Below are 18943 nucleotides of genomic sequence, written 5' to 3'. Positions count from 1 at the left end.
GCATAAGACTGGATGTAAGCTTTGGTATACGACGTTCCTCCAACTTTTACAAGGCTGCCTTCAGAGGGTTTATATTATTTAGAATTAAAAAGATTTCCTCTAACAATGATGGAAAACACCCATAAAGTATTAAGACAAATCTAAAATTCTGCGCTTTCCTTTAATCATTCTCAGCCGGTCTTGAAGGTACCGATTGCCTCAGTAAATGCTTCATCAAGTAAACGGGGGTTGGTCTTTCCACTTCCTGTTGAAGGGGGATTTTTAGGTCCAAACTCTTTATTCTAAGCCCTTCATGAAATGGATTAACTAAGGCAACGTGTCGCGAACTCTTTGTATTTTTTAAGGGCTGAGATGGAAAAATGAATATAGTGTAGAAAAACAAAAAGCTAAATAGTTCAAGAAATGTTTAACCTAAAAGTACTCCGACCCCAGAGTGGTTTTACTACAGCGGCGGAGGCAGAAACAAAAAACGCAAAGTCGTCATGATGCATCACGTCCGACCGAACGATTTGCAAACACTGATTCTCCAAACGACAGCATGACTGGAAAAAGAACCACACAGACACACAAGTGCATACAAATATTCAGTTAACGCACGTCTTCGTCATGCAAACGAACGCCACAGCTTTTCAGTAAAAAAAAAAAAAAAAAAAAAAAAGGTACAATGTAATGCTTTGCCATCCAAATTTTTCTGAACTATGATGAAAACGACTGGCTTTCTGATTAAACGGATGGTATAAATACAAGCGTTAGTAAGTAGTCCCTTCAGAAAACTTCAAGCACTAAAAAGAAATGACTTCCAGAAATAACACTGACAATAAAACCAATGTTTGCGTTTCCTTTTACAGTTAAATAAGCATGCATTGTGGTTCATATTCTATCAAGTCTGTTTGTTTTTTTTTTAGGATGCATCTAGAGAGGTAGACTGTTTTTTCAATCTCTAGGCTCCAGTAAGTGCATTCAGGCCTGTTCTGGCACCTGTTCACTCAACCTATAAAATGTAGCAGAAGGAAGCAGCGAGCAGCTCTACTGGTCTGATCAGTGTGATGCGTTTGTTTGGACACCATGATGCCATTCACCGTTTTCGGCAGTGACTGGCTTTAGGTGCCGCGATCCCCAGACTTATACGTCGACAGTGCAGAGGGGCTCGCTTCCAGGCTGGGCCGACTCCATTATGGTCATCTTGGGTTTGTTTCTTGTTTCCTCCTGAGAAAAACATAAGGATTGCATTTAGTATAGCCTTACAGATTAACTGAGGAAATTACAGAATTTATAATTCTGTGAGAAACTCAGCAGAATACATTTAATTAAAGTAAGATATAGGCTGCCTTCTTTCTCAAAATGTTTTTGAGTTTTTTTCCCCCTCTTTTACAGTTTAGAAATCTCGTTCATTCAGGGTCAAAACTACTGACTTTTTATCATTGCAATAAAAACCACATACAGGTGATTTAGTTTGATGCACCATTTATTGAATCTGATTCTCAAAAGTTGCTGCAACTCACATTCAAACTGAAAATAAAGTGCTTTCAGGAAATTTGTAGAAAAGTATTACAGAAATGTTTCAGATCTTTTAATTTTGATAACATCCTGAAAATCTGCTAATTATAAAACCTAACCTCACCAGAACTGGACTACGAGGCACCAAATGTGGAATATTTAAAGCCCAGTGTGAAAACTGACTTATTTTCTTCCTGTTTGCACAATAAAAACAAGCTTAAAATAAAGTGTCGGCGCCAAGTTGGGCCTCTAAACTGCGCCGGATCACTGTAACAACCACAGGTTTGAAAACTAAGTAGAAAACCCTTAAAAATGATCCTTTATTTTTAGATTTATCTGAAAAACATGAAAGGTGTAGGGGAGGATTTTTGAAAAGACGCCTATTAACTGCGTGGGAGGGCATGCACAGCACCATTTCTCCTCGTGCACGCTCTGTTTAAAAGTTGCCGTTTGCATCGCTCATACAACCTTACTTTCCAAAAGAAGATTTGCAATTTTTCCACTATGTCAGACTCATCACCAGCAAAGGTGTCAAGTAACGAAGTACAAATACTTCGTTACTGTAATTAAGTAAACTTTTTAGGTATCTATTCTTTACTCCATTACTTATTTTTCTTACTACTTCTTACTTCTACTCATTACATTTTCAAACAAGTATCTGTACTTTCTATTCCTTACATTTTTAAAACAAACATTACTCATTACACTTGGCTTCAGTTTAATGTTTATAAATCAGGTCATATGCACCATCCGATGCAGATCATTGGCTCCATCCACATCTAGTGAAAACTAGTGTAATTGGTTGAGTTATATAACGCAAACACTCATTGGTTAGCTAAAGGAAATCATCAGAAGCAAGCAGGTGTTCTTCAAACTGTAAACGAGAATTGTCTATGCCATGCTACAATGTTGGATTCAGAAAAAGATCATCGGAGACATACAAGACCTCCCTCATCCTTGGCCCTCTCTCAAAGAATTTTTCAAAATAGTTGAAAATTTGAGCTCTCAATTCATATAGTGCAAAAGTCAGCAACCCACGGCTCCGGAGCCGCATGCGGCTCTTTAGCCTCCCCCTTGCGGCTCCATTGAGCTTTTTAAAAAATGTATTAAAATAACTCAAACACTCATTGGTTAGCTAAAGGAAATCATCAGAAGCAAGCAGGTGTTCTTTAAACTGCAAACGTGAATTGTCCATGCCATGCTACAATGTTGGATTCAGAAAAAGATGTTGAAATGTCTTAAAGGTTGGACACAGCGTATCAGGAGACGGAGACCAACAAGAATCCCTCATCCTTGGCCCTATCTCAAAGAATTTTTTGAAATAGTCGAAAAAGTGAGTTTTAAATTCATATAGTAGCGTCTGGCTGTTTTTTTAAAGGTTACTTTATAATTTTATACTTTAAGTAGTTTTTGGAGCAAATACTTTTCAATTTTACTTAAGTCAAGTTGATAGGTCAACTTTTACCATTGTGTTTTTAAACTGCAGTATCTATACTTCTACTTAAGTAACAAAAGTGTGGACTTTTGACACCATGCACCACCATGAAGTGAAAATGGGGACGAGCACGTAGGACGGCCTTAGGTAAACATAACAGAATGATTGACAATTAGGAGTACCACTTATTTTGATGATGCAGCCGGAAAAATATGATACTCCACTATACCTTTAACTTGATGCTGATTAATTTGTCAAGAGCTTTTTGTCTTTAAACGGTTTAGTGCATTTCTTTCAGAAACAGACATTAGGAATAAATACTGTAACTCTCCAAACCTCACTAAAATGTGGAAATCATACAGATCTGTATCTTTTAGAACGTGCCCCATAATGGAAGTGGATAAAGCCATTGAATCATACCCTCTGAGCCGCCAGCTTCTTCATTTCCTCCTGCAGTTTGTTCAGGATGTGAAGGTTGGGTTTGTTCTTCTTGGCAAACTGCTGCAGCTCTATCACACTCTTGTCTGAACTCTCCTGAAAAACATGTTTATCACGTGAACTAGAAGCTACACAGCTCTCCACCCACGTTTTCCTTTAAAAATAAACTAAACCAACGCAGCTCTGCACCATCAGGTAGACGTGACATTTTTAAAGCCGATCCAGACGGCGCCTCACCTTTTTGACCATCTTGTTGCTTTCTCTGCCGTACATGCGCAGCAGTGAGCCCCAGTTCTTAACGTGGGGGTGGAGCATCTGTAGGATCTTCTGAGATGCCAGCTGTTTGCCGACCCTCTTGTTCTTACCTGGTGGTGAAGAAAACCAGGGAGCATAATTCATTTAAAACCTCTACAAGGTGAGAAAGTTAGGATGGAGCTCACCGAATCTACTTACACCAGCCTTTCACTGTATGCTTCCCACATGTCATAACATATTCACTCTTCTGGTTCTTTCCAGGGATCACCTCAAATTTAATGCTGGTGTCACCCATCCCATGGTTTCTAAAACAAAAGAGACCTTCAGACCACAGTCCTGGTTGTGCTAAAGTAAAATCCTCATTTAAGATAATCTTTTTCAATATACTGTATATTTCTAAAGAGAATTCTAAATAAAATCTGCAGCGAGTAAATGCAATGAAAGGATCTAGCATCTAGTTTACCTTTTAAGGCACTCATGAAGAATCTGATATGGTGAAAGTAGACCAGCCTTGTTGGTCAACTCGTACACTCTGGAGTCTTCTATACTGATATGATTAAAATACTGCAGGACAGAAAAACAGCACAACAGTTAGAGTCCTATTCGAAAGACATTCAGGTTCAGATGAAGGTTTTCTTAGGAAACAAGTTCTGATTGAAGGGCTAAAGGTTCTGGCATCAGTGCAGCAACGTACCTCTAGTTCATCGCCCTCGATGGGTTTCTCCTCCGAGGTCTGCTTCACAAAGTCAGGGATGAGGATTTCCAGTGTAGCTCGGGCTGAAGTGCACAGAAGGTCATAAGTCAGCGCATTCTACATTAACTCGCTTCTTCAATTTACCACAACATATATGCCTAGGAAATATGAAATCAAAGAAATGAAAAACCTGGTCTAAACAGGATTTCATCACATTTGCTTTTTTTTCTCTCTTTTTAAATCAAAGCTCTTTGTAATTTTTCCACATCAGCAGATGCATCAGCTTCGCCTCGTCTGTTCCTGTTTGGCTGTGACTCCATCCTGGAGAGAAATATCAGCTGTGCTGCTTCCATCAACACCTTTGTTTCTAGATGTTGGAGCCTGGCCTAATTTTTAGTGTAGTCCTGTTTCTCTGACTGTGACTGGCTGGATGTGCTCTCTTCATCCTCTGACATGGGAGCTGGCTCGGAGCTCGTCTGCCTGGCTGTGTGTTTCCTGGATGGGGCCGCCTTTTACAGCTGCTTTTTCTATGTCTGCTTCTGTCTCCTTGAACCCCAGTCGGCCTCGGCAGATGGCCGCTCACACTGAGCCTGGTTCTGCTGGAGGTTTCTTCCTGTTAAAAGGGAGTTTTTCCTCTCCACTGTCGCTACAAGCATGCTTAGTGTGAGGGATTGCCTTTGAGTCAATGAGTCGATTCAATCAACTGATTTTCCTTAGTATAGATCAACTCACACCAGCAGCATCTCTAAAACTTGGTTTGTGTAAAAAGAAACATCGTTTATCTAGTCTGAGGATTAGAAACTCAGTTTAACTCTGATTTGAAGTTGTTTAAAGAAGAGCAGCCAACTGTTCCCATTTGGAAAGTGTTTGCATCCAGTCAAACATTAATGATAGGTTCATACCACACATGATGGAAGCAGCAAAAGCAGAAGGTGTACATGCAAACTCTATGGTTGACACTCATCAATTAGCATCAGAAGATCCTGCAGCTCGTTTCAAGCAGCAGGAGCAGCTCATCTTGACACATCTGAGCAGCGCCTCATAAGCTTCTGTTCATCTGACGTGCTTCCCAACCAGCTGCTGCTGAAGTTGGAAAATTTTTTACTTTTGCTGCACGACGCTCCACATCAACCAATCAGAGACAGATCTGTGAGCTGGCAGGGAGGCAGACACAGCGCTGCTGATGCAGATCTTTATGATCACTCCTCTGAAACTGTTTATTAACGCCTAAATTAACTTGCGTCAAAACTTGCTTGCAAAAAATTTCCACTTTTATTATTCTGGTGCCTGCAGTTTGGATTACGTACGGGAGAACTGCTAACATCTCATTCTGGTGACTGGCCAGAGGCAGCTGCTGCTGGGGATTCTCAATGAAAGCGCAATCCCGGTACACAGGGGTCTGCCTGGCTCCGACAGCTAATAAATATTTGAAGGCAGGATCTGAATCTTGACGAACCGACTGCACAGATTACTTTTTCAGGTGGACTTTCTACCTTAAAAATATATTAAAACTATTTTTTAACCAATTATAAGAGCAAATAAAGCAAAGGCGCTCTCTACCACTGAACACAGCAGCATCAGACGCATCTGGACACACTTTACTGGAAAAGCTTCAGGAGCATCAAAGATGCACTTGAGATGTGTCGGATCTTAATGTGAACATGCATTAAAATAAAGCAGGAGAAGCTTTTTTGATGTGTGGTTTGAACGTAGCATAAGTATCATTTTAATATGAATCAATTTATCCTCGCATCTATTAGGTTTTACATTTAAAAGTTAAAAGGTGTGAAAATCTTATATTTTCCCCACACCATCTGCCCTCCTTATCTGGACCTCCATAATAATCCAAAGCTGTGTAGGACAGTGTTGATTTGCCAAAAAACTTAATTTCGATTTTTTTCTTTTTGAGTTTCTGCAGCACGGCCAAAAGCACATGAATTATTGAAGGACTCCAACCCTGCATGAACATGTTCTCACCTCCAGCTTCATGTCTGGATCCAGCTGCTATCCTTCCATCTCCTGCTGTGTGCTGCAAAGCTACAACCCTAACCTATTTGGTGTCCTACTCTCCTTAAATGTAATCAGCGCAAAACTCAGCATCTGCACGATTTGAACTAATGCATTTAATTTTTCAGCCCTATTAGGAATCCTGTTAACTAAAAGCAGACACACTGATCTGAAGATAACCGAAGGAACAGGAAAGTGTGAATGAAAAATTACCAGCTTTGTTTTTGGCCAGTTTTTTACTGCTTGCAGTTCCTGTGCCGTAAGTGACTCCGTCTATGATGACTGAAGCACCAAAGGGTTCGCTTGAGTTCTCTGTGGAGCACAAGAAGACGGTCTGCTGTGAGGATTTACAAAGATAAAAAAATTAAATAGAATAAACCAAAAGTAGAAAGAGAGCTGACTATTTCCCTGGTGTGTAGGTGAACGGCTTTTAGCTTTAGCCTCGAAATAAATCAGAGGCCGTCTCGCAATATGCGTACTTGTGCGTTCTCATGTGCGTCAGCCTCAGCCCTAGTACCGTTCCAATTCACAAGAACAGCAGACCAACAACAGACGAAGTCCCGGGATGTTGTTCTTGCCCCTCCCCATTTACCCAGCATGCATCAGAGCAGACTTGTACGTTTTTGAGATTGACAGCTGTCCCAGCATGCACTGCGGCGCCAGCCGCAGCTTCCAGGTTAGCGCTCGCAGAGCTCAGAGTATTAAGTTAAATGTTGCTGTTGTTCAATAAAAGTACATTTTAAGATCATTTGAGGCGAAGATTTTATACTTTAAAGCGTCACTATATGGTCCTTTTACCGATTTAATATGTAATAAAAGAAAGTTGAGGACCGCGGCAACCAGCGGACCTCTGAGGCTAACGGCAGCCCGTCTGCAGCAGCCCTCTCTCTGCATAGCCGTGTGTGAAGTACCGCTGGCTCTGATGGCGATTTTTTTTGTCTTATTTAGCAAAAATGTTTATTTGAATTGTATTTATCTGACTGTGTTAATTATTATTCCCCCAATAAATGAAAAAAGTTATAATTTATCATTATCTAGAGACTATTAATAACAGGAGATGAAATGCAGCTCTAGACGAGCAGAGCCTGTGGCGACGTCACGAGTACGCTTCTGTTCCAATTAACTAATTTTTATGCTCCCGTTCTCACAAAGTCCAGACTTTCCTGTAATCTTCTCAAGAACGTACTTGGCGAGGACATGAGTACGTACTCGCGTTTTTGTGAATTGAGAAATGACCAGGAACTGTTTTGTAGTTTATCCCGATGAGCCTCCAGTACACAGCAAAGTAATTCAGCTCATCTCTGCCGCAAACGTTTCAGTGATTTTTCACATCCATATGCAAAATGCTTTAGGGAGCAATAAGCAAGCATCTCCTTTCACATATATTCCCTACCTTGTGTTATTCCATCCCATAATCTCAAAATAAAATAGCTTTTATTTGTATTGAGACAATATGCTCAGTTTGATGTATTAATACTTCTGCAAGTGACTGTAGAAAAGTAAAAATAAATGTACAAATGAATGGAAAACACATTAGAGTTACACGTTATCTTCAGCTACAGAACGAAGCATCCATGTTACTGCAGCATCAGGCCGTTTAACTAATGGAGAAACTAAACAGCCACTTACCACAATCAAAGAAGTTGTAAACAGGCCGAACCTTCAGGACCCGCTGCATATATTCATGCAAGATGCAAACTTCAGACTTCCCATTCGGGTTGATGACAAACTCTGCATAAATAAAAACATCATGAGCTATCAGCTTCCTTCTGACGGGGAAATGATTCCGGGTCTGTGTGGCGTTTCCATAAGTCTCACCTTTCTTAGTGGGAGCGTCCTGGACCGACAGTGTGATGAGTTTCTGGTTGGCAGGAAGGATGGGCCTCTCCGATTCTGCCTGCTTCCTCTTCATGTCTCTGTTGAACTGTCTGCGCTCGGCCCAGGTGCGAAACTTCTTAACGGTGACTTGTTCAAAGTCGAAGCATTTTTCCAGGTAAAGACGGAATTCTTCAAGTTCTGCAGGGAAATAAGATTCAATCAATTGAATCCAAATTTATACCGAAATGAAAAAAGCCATCAGCAGACTCAAAGTCCTCACCTATGGACTCATCTTTGCACACCTCCACCTTGGCCTTGACCTGCCCTAAGGCTCCCTGGGCGGTGTCGCACGCCTGCGCCTCTTTATTCTGCACGACGCCATCTTCCACACTCTCTCCTTCCTCCACGGTGGATGACGGGTGTTCCTCCTGCTCCTCTGCTTTCTCCCCGTCAGCAGCCTTCACCGGAGGCTCCTCCACGTTAGACGTTACCTCTCCATTCAGATCCCTCTCCTCCTGGTCCTTCATCTTTTTGTAGTGTAAGCAGGGGATGCTGCTGGTAGGCGGGTCGTGTTTCTGCAGGAGAAACGCAGAGATTTCAGTACCCTAGATCCTTTTGTCTCCAGGATGGAAAATTACCTATTTCAAGTGAACATTCAGGAGATGGGAAAAGTGTATCTATATCTAGAAAACACAACCGCTTATCTTTCACACAATACACGGTCAGTTATTGACATCGGTACATCAAATGTTGCCGTAGCTCCCGACAAACGTGCAGTGTGCGCGACCGCAAGAACAGAACCCGCCCCCTTCTTCTTTTTGGCTTCCGCACTTCTGCAGCAGTGTGTTGCATTGAGCTTGTCGCAGATATTTTTGATTTATGCCCAATATTGAAGTGTGGTCTGCGCTATGTTATTCCACGCTACAACGCAAGAGGGACAATCATGAACTAGCTGTGGGTCTAGATACAGCCGAGGCGGTGAGAAAGTGGGGGCAAGTTTGTCCGACAACAGAGGGACATGAGGGCGAAAAAGAGCGGGGATCCAGGTGGGAAAAGGGTCCCAGCGTTCTCGTGCACCTCGCTGTCCTAGCTGGTCCATCTTCACGAGTCGTTTTCCACAATGGCGGTCATACAAACAAAACAAGCCGGTAAGGTACCAAACAGGAAATGCGTATAGTGTAAAGCGGATCTAGATATGACCAATCAGACGCCTCCTGTCTGCGGTCACCTACAATTTTGGAGAGGTGCACTAGAGTGTCTGCGGAAGGAGCGGGGGCCTGTTTGCGTTCACTGTGACACAAACGTACACAACCTTGTTTCTGAGAATAAATCAGGCTCAATACTGTTAGTTTCAGAGCGCCCCTTTGCTACCATTGGCTGACTAACGCAAGAGGGATTTCAATTGCCTTTTTAATTTATTTACAGTCCATTTATTTTCGGGTTATTTTTTTTTACCAACGGGCAATCTATGAACCGGAATACTTTAATCCCCGCTGTAGTAGCCACTAATCGCCACGAACCTACTGTCCATAAATACATACATACAAGCCGTTCTAATTATCACTGTGTCTCCAAAGTGACCCTCGTGGCTTCTCACCCTGATGCTGCCCGTTCCAAGGAAGTATGGTCTGGACCAGGTGACCACTCTGGTCTCTCTGTGCAGGTAGACTGGAATGCCTGAATTATGGAATGTCATGATCCAGCCATCGGGAAGAGGCTCCGTTGGTGGACGGCCTCGACCTGCCAGAGGAAAAGGAAAGGCAGGCATCTCGGTTAGAGCATCTCTGTTCCTGCATTACAGGCGGCAAGGAGCAGATCCTGTGCTGAAGACATTTAAAATGAGTAAAACTGATAGAAAATAATACATCACTTATTAAAAAGCAGCTCATGGAAAAAAACGCAAGAAACGGGTGTTCAACCCTGTTCCCCAGGATCCACTGCACTCCATGTTTTAGATGCGCCTCTGCTCGAGCACTGCTTTATTAAATTATAGCTTTCAATTCTCAGCCGTCATCAGGGGCAGCAGAGTACGGTGTGCAGGTTAGGAAATTCTCAGGCCATAGGTTTCAGGAAAGCTAGGAGCCTTTTTTTAGATTCAGTGTGTTTCGCAAAAGGATTCATCTGTCGATAATTTTTCTGACTAATGGATTAATAATCGGATATGAAAAGGTTCCTTAAAGAAGACTTTTTACAAATTTAAGGCCCCGTCCACACGAAGTCAAAACGAACACAAAACGCTGATATTTTCCAAAACGTTTGCCGTAAAGACGGAGACGTAAAATAAATGTGATCGTCCACACGAATGCATGAAAAAGCTGCAAAATGTATGCCAGGCCTGTAAGTGGCGCTGTGGTGCCAAAGCAAAAATAAGCGACGAAATGTTGGGCATGCGCACTAATATTTATACATGGTTGCCCTGCGGGTCCATTTTCGTGGTTAAGTCAAATTCAGGTGCTGAACTATGTCGTCCAGAAGAAGAAGATTCTGTTGTAAGCCCGACAGCAGGGTGAGTAGCATTAGCAGCAACGGCGCCATTGTTGTTGTGATGTGTCGCGCATGCGTGTTTAGAGGCGACGCTATGACGCATGCCTGTAAAAAAAAATATGCGGTTAGAGCGTAAAGATGGAAACGCGAAAACTGCGTTTCTAAATCTTCCCACTCTGAAGGCTGAATAAAAAAAAGATCGTTTACAGACCCCCGAAACGCCGGCTTCGTGTGGATGAGAGGCTGGTTTGGTGAAAAATTTGTGCGTTTAGGCCAGGATTCGTCTTCGTGTGGACGGGGCCTCAAACTGGTAAAACTAAAACTTTTCTACTTGAGGAGTTCTGGATAGAGCATATTGACAGATGAAAAAGATCTTTATCTTAAATGCAAAATGCTTAACTAAATTAGTTGCCGATGATTACAATAATTGATTAATCTAATTAGTTGTTTGAGCCCTAATTCAGTGAAATCTTGACCAACCGGGACATAGGTTTTAGTTTAGCAAAGCTATATTGCTACCTACAAACATCCCTGTTTCCCATGATTCACTGCAGTTCAACGCAGATTATTTAAGCTCAGGCGGCAATAGCAGATGATGGCGGCAAAAACTGATTATAAAACTGATTATAAATTAATATTTAACTTTCTATGACCAAAAGTAAACTGCATACGTTTTTCAGCCAGAATGTTGATTTGTTTAATACAAATATCTCCTTGGTTGGTCAAATTTCAGTGAATTTTTAAAGAGTGTATACAGGAATGAGCAACACTATTTTAATGCTTTTTTAATGCTCTTAAAAATTATTTTAATGTGATCAACAAGTACCCATGACTCTCATATATGCACGGCAAATTCCTTCTTCATCTTTACCGTCGACAGGCTGCAATTCCTCGATTTCCAGCCAATTTGGTTGAAATTAGCATTTTCCCCATTTTACAGCTTTTTCTCCGCCTCGAGCTTCTTTTCCGAACATACGGCTTTACGATCAACCGGAAGCAGTTTTGAGCGCATATATATATATATATATATATATATATATATATATATATATATATATATATATATATATATATATATATATATATATCTCTCATTTAATAGTTTTTATAAACATTTTTTTCTAAATAAAGCATTTTAAATGCCAAAATAATCTCATTTAATGAATGTTAATGCCAGCTAGACTTTCGTTTTAAACAACCCATCTAGAATATTTCATTCGAGTGCAGCCTTGATAAGGTAATTAGCAATGATTAAAAAAACAACAACATTGTGATATTAATATCATAGTTATGAAATTCAGGCCTTAATTAAAAAAATTATAATTTAATGATTTTTAAAGACCCGCGGAAACCCTGGCCCAGTGGATATACAGCAGCTTACAAGCATGCTTAGTGTGAGGGATTCCCTTCGCGTCAATGAGTCGATGCAATGAACTGGTTTTCCTTAGATAGAAAACTTTGAATCAATTTGACTGTAAGATCTGGTGAACTATAAAGTGCCTTGAGATGACATGTGTTGTGAATTTGTGCTACATAAATAAACTGAAAGGAATTGAATTTCAGGGGCGGCTAATCACCTATTTATTTAGGTCGGGTGTGAGAAAGCCTAAACCATAGAGGACCAGGGTTAAGGAGCCCAGCTCTGTAAAATATGAAACATTCTCTTTTCATAAAGAGTCATGCTGATGTATCGCATTAATATCACTAATGGTCAACACTCAAAACTGCAATACAGGGGTCAAAACTTAGCAGGACATCCCTACAGACACACATTTATATGCATCATCAGCAAAGCTTAAAATACCTTAAAATTTACCCCGATGTTAATGCAGCAACATCGTAAAAAAAAAAACAACAACAACAAAAAGAAGATTTAAAAAGATTTAGTAAGATGGAATAAAACTACCATGTAAACAAAAAGCTGTTTTGGATTAAATCAATAGAGAATAATTATCAGTAATCCAATAATATCAAGGCAAAATATAAATGATGACCATATAAGCACTAAATCAATCTTCCTTCACATAAATCCAACCTTTTTCACAGATCTTTACTATGATAAGCCACATCCATAAGCCACAGTTAACCAATCAGAAATAGACGGCACCAAACAATTAGCATCCCACCACTCACTCTTCAGGACAGTCTTTATTTTGGTCACCATCGGCTGAACGCCCCCTTCACCGTCTCCGTCGGACTGGTGATCGCTGTCGCCGGCAGCGTATTTGTCGTCTGCTAGGCGCATCTTTTTGGGGACTGGCATGCCCTCCTCCAGAAGAGCATCCACGTCGTTGTCGAAGCCCTCCTGGAACAGTAAGTGGTTAGGCTGGGCCAACAGCAACAGCTCACGTACAGAGACACAACCAAACAGATCAAACCACCAGCCGATATAAAGGGATGTTCATCCGTTCCAAATGAGGAAGGAAAATATAACATAAAGAAAACATTACTGAAGCATTTACACCACATGGTCTACCATTTTGAGATTTTTTGTTTCTCCAAAACAAGCACACAAGTACAGGTTGCTCATTAACTGTCCTGGTGCAATATGAAAAATAAATGTTTGTGTTAAAACTACACAAACTTACATGAGAAATGTAGCTGTACATCCACAAAATATAGGGTACTTTGTTTCATAAAGCGCAAAAAAAGACATGCATTTTTGTTTTTAAAAGCCCCTAAGGGGTTCAAACAATAGGCCCCCCCATTTCAACAAATGAGTTTTTTTTAGACTAGAAGAGTTCTGCCTTTTAAGACAGAAAATATAGCAGTTAAAGTTGCTACTTGAGAAAATACTTAACCATAGAGATAAAAATAGCCATGTGATTCAAATTATAAATTGTATTTGGAATAAAAATGAGAGAACTAGGGGTGCTAAAAAACACATCCTCCAAAGACAGATATTTACATGGGAATGTAGCATATAATTAATTGACATATTACTGATCTTGCTGGATTTTATTCTGCTTTACTTCCATAAATTGCAGGATCTTCTTTACTTTATCTCTGCCAGAAGATTTAAACTTTAAAAGCCTTGCCCTCATAATTTGCAAGTTAATTTATTTATAAAGAAAATATAAACGCTGCTTAAGCTAATTCAAATGAAATTAAAAGTAAAATAAGTAGCCAACCTTATCACTGTCTGTAACCTACTAACACGGTAAGGAAAGCATCAGATGAGCTACCTGAGAAACTAACGTAACGTTTCCCCACTTTAAAACCAAACAAACATGGTTACTCATCTTGCTGATCAGCTGATCAATGTGTTTCCTTTTCAGGTGCTGCATCATAACAGTGGTGCTTCCGTGCCATGTTCATTTGTTTTTACAAAAGTTGCATGTTACGACTTTTTTTCACTTTACAAAGCGCAGGGTATTTTAATTATTGTGATCAATTTGCGCCGTCAATCCCGGCGCATGCGCGCTTCGTTTGCAGTCTGTACAGGGTTGGGGGAGGCGCCCCACGGCAGCAGCTGCCGCTGGAGGAACGATACATGCTTTCACGTAAGAGTCTCCAAAAGCCGACAGTGACACCGTAAAAAGTCGCCATATTTGTCGCTAGTTGCTTTTTTGAAAAATAGTCGCTGGAGGGGTCTGAAAAGTCGCTAAATATAGCGACAAACTCGCTGAGTTGGCAACACTGCATCTGCAGCGCTGCCGTATTTTTTTTCTTCCCCCGTTTCAGTTAAGTGGATGTGATGACGACGGCGGCGGATGACGCATTAATCGCGCGACACAACTAATCGATGATGAAATTCGTTGCTAACGCTTTTAAAAGTCGATTTTTATCGATTTGTTGTTGCAGCCCTAACTAGTGGCTTTTTTATGATAGTAGGCTGACAGGAAAGGGCGTATGAGAGAAGGGGAGAGCCACAGGTCGGATTCGAACCCGGGTTGGCCACTTCCTTTTTGCTGCAGTTTGTGTCTCTCAAGCAAATTAAATCTCAATATAAAACATTTTAGAAAGGTGGTACAGGAGCCAATCATTTTTGTAAGGCTCTGTTTGCCATTGTGAAAAGAACTTTTATCTTTTTTTTAATTATATACAGCCATTTTAAAAGGTCAAAGTAAAATTGAAACACGGGAATGAAGGTTGGACTCTGCACAAACCTGACAACACAATCTCAAAATGAGCAGGCAAGATGCAAAACATGAGCTCAGACGTACCTCATACCCGTAGACAGCAGCCTCGTCGTCCACCGGCTCCCGCTGAACTATGGCGTCGGATTTAAAGCCGCCCTGCTCCCCATCACCCACCAGGATGTCGTAGTAGTCCTCCAACTCATCCAAAACGGCAAACTCTACCTTATTTTCCAGGTCTACAGCACTCTCCTCCGACTTGCTGCCTGCTGCGTTCCCAGCTCCGCTGCTACTCTCAGCAACCTCTAACAAACTTTCCATGTCTTGCATTTCACCATTGAGATGAGTTAAACAATCATCACTTCCTGTCTCTTGGCCCTCACCTGTATATAACACCTTCCTCTCTTTGCTACTGTTACTGCTAGTGCTGCTGCTGCTCTCAGTGAAGCTCACTCTGATCTTAACATCTCTAAGCTGCTTCAGGTCTGGCAGGAACTTGGTGACCTGAGGAGCATGGCGGGCTGTTCTGGGGCACGTTGGGTTGGGACTAGCTTCATTGGTGTGGTGTGTAGAGAAAATAAGGGAGCCCTTGCTGATAAGCTCCTGTGTTGCTTCCCCATCCCCTGGGGTGTGCGTGTGTCCATCACCACCAGAGCTAACGTCCATTACCTCTGCGTCACTGGACGTTTGCAGGGGAGGTGGTGGAGGTGCTCTGCTCTGGTCTAGATCAAAATCATCAGGTGGCTCCAGAGGAAGAGGGGGGAGAACTTCATCTATATCCATGTTGCTTGCAAAAAAATATACCTAAACCTTATAGAAAACTGACAATTCATATAATCTTTGCAGATTCCCAAAAAGCAGAAGATCCTCCCTGTTTAGACCGCGTACCAGATGAGAATATGCTAAGCTGACTACATTGCTCTTTTCATTAATGCAGACAGCTGTCAGAATCACTGTCTCAATTATTGGAAATCACAATGCATTCAGCTTATTTTGGAACAGCGGCGCTGACCATGCTCCAATGCGGACATCTAAGAGATAAAAGGGGAAAATGACCACAGAGTATATGTCAGGTTTAAATGCATTTAGACATTCATTCCATTATATGCGTAATCTGCTAAAGCATGATTTGTCGGTTTGATACGGAAGAGGATTTGGGTCACTGAAAAAAATAAGTCTGACTTTAATCTCAGAATTCTGACAGCTAACAAACATGTTAGCATCAAGCCGTAGCCATCTCTGTTTTAGAGACAAAACTAGCTCTCTTGTTTTAATCACCTTCTGCTCCTCTATTAATGAAATAGCATCACCAGGGACCCCTCGGGCACGTAAAAGGTCTCCTAATTCCATCATTTTCCTCCAATGTGTTGCTGGCCCTCCCAAAAAAACACATCTTCGTCAGTGAAGCTGAGAGTTCCCACATCTCTTCCTACATGGTGCTCATCTAAATTAAGATCCAACATTCAGAGATTTAAGTCAGAATTGTGAGATTGATGTCAGAATTGTGAGATTGATGTCAGAATAATGAGATTAAAGTGAGAATTCTGAGATTAAAGTCAGAATTCCGATTTGTTTCCCATATTAAACTGAAATATTTAAAAATCTGTTAACTTTTTTTCCCGTGGCCCTAATCCTCTTCCGTAGTTTGATAATAATTGTAATTTTTTTAAAAATAAAACTCTCTTTAGTTTAAAATTATTAAGTGAGCATCCTTTCAGTCTGTAGCTGCTCGTTAGGCCTACACTGTAATGCTAGCGTCATTGCTAAGCGGCTAACAAGCTAACACTGACGTTTGAAAAGACACTTTGCGAACGATTAAAAAGCTTGAGAAAACGCTGGTGATCTACTCACTAATAAGTGTGACAAACGTTTCTCTTCTTAGGATTCCACCACCCTTTAAAATGATTTTATTTCCCAGCAGCAGCCACACTGCTCCCGCGGCAGCAACGCCATCTTGAAAGGAAACCACGGCACAGGTGGAGCTTTCACAAATCCCGCCCTCAAGAACCGGCGTTTTCCATGGTGATTGATTGGTCAACAGACCAATGGCTGCGTTCCCCATGCTGAGTGACGTAAGATTCATCCATTCAATAAACTCTATTGAATAGAGTATCCTCCAAAACGGATGCGAACAGTTTAAAACACCAGAGCAAACGAAAAAATATTTAAGCTTTATTTATTTTTTTATTGAAAATCCACCACACACAAAACAAAATTTCTATAACGTACTTCATCGTGCCAAAAATAACTATTAGTTTGTTAATTTGACCAGCAGATGTCGCTGTTGGGATGCTGTTTTAAAATTAGGTATATTGCATACGTGAAACGTGTTATTTTTCACTTAAAGAGCTTGGATAACAGAAAAAAAAGATAAACAATACATAAATATAAAGTAAACTGTCTTATTACTTTGGGTTTATAATGATGCATTAAAAAAGTTCTGTCTCCAGGGAGGAAAGATGATGGATCTCACACCTTCAGCTATTTCTAAAAGCAAATATTGGGTGCATAAGTTTGAATATACTGTGGACTTTCTCTTAATCCACACAAAGGCTGGAGCATACAGTTAAACCCTGACTTCATGTGGAAAAAGATTCCTTAGCATCTTTGAACACATGCTTTTTATAGCTATCAACATGCATCTGGTAGGATCTTTGACAACATTTAATGTCAGAAATGGTAGGGTATATTAAACAGGTTTAAACTGCTTTACTGACACTAAACTTCATTAAAAAAACAACTATAAAAGTAATATATTTTTACTTAATATGAACCTATCAACTATTAAACCAGTTATTGATTAAATAAATGTCTCATTGGAACAATTGTGTAATCAACCTTTAGAATTAAGTAGGCATTCAATAATTTTGTAGATAGCACTCTTTTCGACAACGCTGCAACGCAACAATACCACAGGTAGTAGAAAAGACTATGCATTTCCTTCATCTTTTCTCCTTTTTCTTGTTTTTCCTTCCATATACTACTGACATTGCAATGTCTTTATAATTTGCAATACTCCCTGCATAATCATAATAAAGTTATTTGCATGCATACATAAAGCGGAACACTATGGTGATAGCCATGCTGCTCCACTCTGTTGGACTCTTTTTGGCATCAAGACAATTATTCTTATTTCCGTATTGCCACATAGGACACTGTAAAGAAAAAAAAAAAACCTTAAAACAGTTGAATGTCCAATGGATCACATATAAGCAGGTTTTAAGGGACCATTATGTTGAGTAAATGACATCCTCAAAGCCCCATTGTGTCAGCCATATTGGAAATTTATGAAATGTGTTCTTAGGTCCTGCCTGTGGTGAGATAAAAACAACTCAACCAGATAAAACCAAGATGATTATGACAGGATAGTAAGCCAGACATGTCAGAATGCTGACTAAAACATCTGGTCAAATGATGCAGGATTGTTGGCCTTGTAGTTAGAGCAGCTATGAGAAGGTTGCAATTACCCAGTTCAATCCCCACAGCCTGCAGTCTGGGTCTCTGAGCAAAAACCGTAACCCCACACTGTTCACCAGGCGCCACACAATGGCAGCCCACTGCTCCCAAAGGGGATGAGTTAAATGCAGAGGTGAGTTTCTCCAGTGCGAGATCAATAAAGTTCAGTTACTATAAAAATGTGAGTTTATGTGGGAATCAGAGAAAACTCACTATAAATTCAAACTTCTGCCACTAATTTCTGCTCTCATACTTCTGAGATGTTTTTTTTTATCATCATTGCTCCTGAACCAAAATTGTTTTAAATTAAAAAAATAAAAAAGATTTTAGTTAAAGTGAGAGTCACCTTCTTTATCTAAATTTCAAATCAGCATGGAGAAAATAAATCACTTAGTTTCAAAGATTTCCCATAAACAGTGGAGATAAACTCTGATGGGTTCGGTTTGAGTGGAATTATCCCTGTTGCTTTGATAGCCTGTAAAACACTTTTTATGCTGAAGAAATAAACTAAAGTGGGTCCTTTGATGCGAGATACCAACTTCTTAAAAATCACATTTTATCATTTGGAATTTAGAAATGACTCCACAATTAGTGAAACTAATTTGAATGAAAAAATTTTCAACCATTCGGTAGCTTGAGTGTTTGGATGAAGCGTTTAACTTGTCAAATAGTTGGAAATTCACCCATAAACAACAGAGGATGGCAAACGATTATCACCTGAAACAACTTGCATTCAAAATCTTTTGTTTTTGGATTCCCTAAGATGGCTTGAATACGCTA

General features: G+C 40.4%; 1 protein-coding gene across 1 annotated transcript; it reads right to left on the bottom strand.

Annotated features, from left to right (window-relative positions):
* Nucleotides 1–863: 863 nt before the first annotated feature.
* dgcr8 (DGCR8 microprocessor complex subunit) lies at nt 864–16680 on the bottom strand. The gene is made up of 14 exons (XM_038273592.1): nt 16559–16680; nt 14795–15738; nt 12762–12933; nt 9742–9884; nt 8425–8719; nt 8145–8342; nt 7956–8057; nt 6540–6638; nt 4320–4402; nt 4089–4189; nt 3824–3930; nt 3608–3735; nt 3353–3466; nt 864–1206 (listed from the first exon to the last, which is right to left on the bottom strand). Exons 2-14 carry the CDS (start codon nt 15488–15490, stop codon nt 1123–1125), a joined length of 2322 nt encoding a protein of 773 aa, XP_038129520.1. The 5' UTR covers nt 15491–15738; nt 16559–16680; the 3' UTR covers nt 864–1122.
* Between the last annotated feature and the right edge of the window lie 2263 nt (nt 16681–18943).

This window comes from Cyprinodon tularosa, unplaced genomic scaffold, assembly GCF_016077235.1.
Source record: "Cyprinodon tularosa strain WSP-4 unplaced genomic scaffold, ASM1607723v1 ctg88, whole genome shotgun sequence".
NCBI lineage: Eukaryota > Metazoa > Chordata > Actinopteri > Cyprinodontiformes > Cyprinodontidae > Cyprinodon > Cyprinodon tularosa.
This window is presented reverse-complemented; position numbering and strand designations above follow the sequence as displayed.

What these genes read in the sequence shown, in the direction of transcription:
- dgcr8 (XM_038273592.1), bottom strand. Translation starts at nt 15,490, where the DNA reads ATGGATATAGATGAAGTTCTCCCCCCTCTTCCTCTGGAGCCACCTGAT. An exon ending in CTGCTGTCTACGGGTATGAG is followed by an intron (nt 12,934 to 14,794) that starts GTACGTCTGAGC and finishes TTACTGTTCCAG; the next exon opens with GAGGGCTTCGACAACGACGT. An exon ending in GGACGCTCCCACTAAGAAAG is followed by an intron (nt 8,058 to 8,144) that starts GTGAGACTTATG and finishes TTATTTATGCAG; the next exon opens with AGTTTGTCATCAACCCGAAT.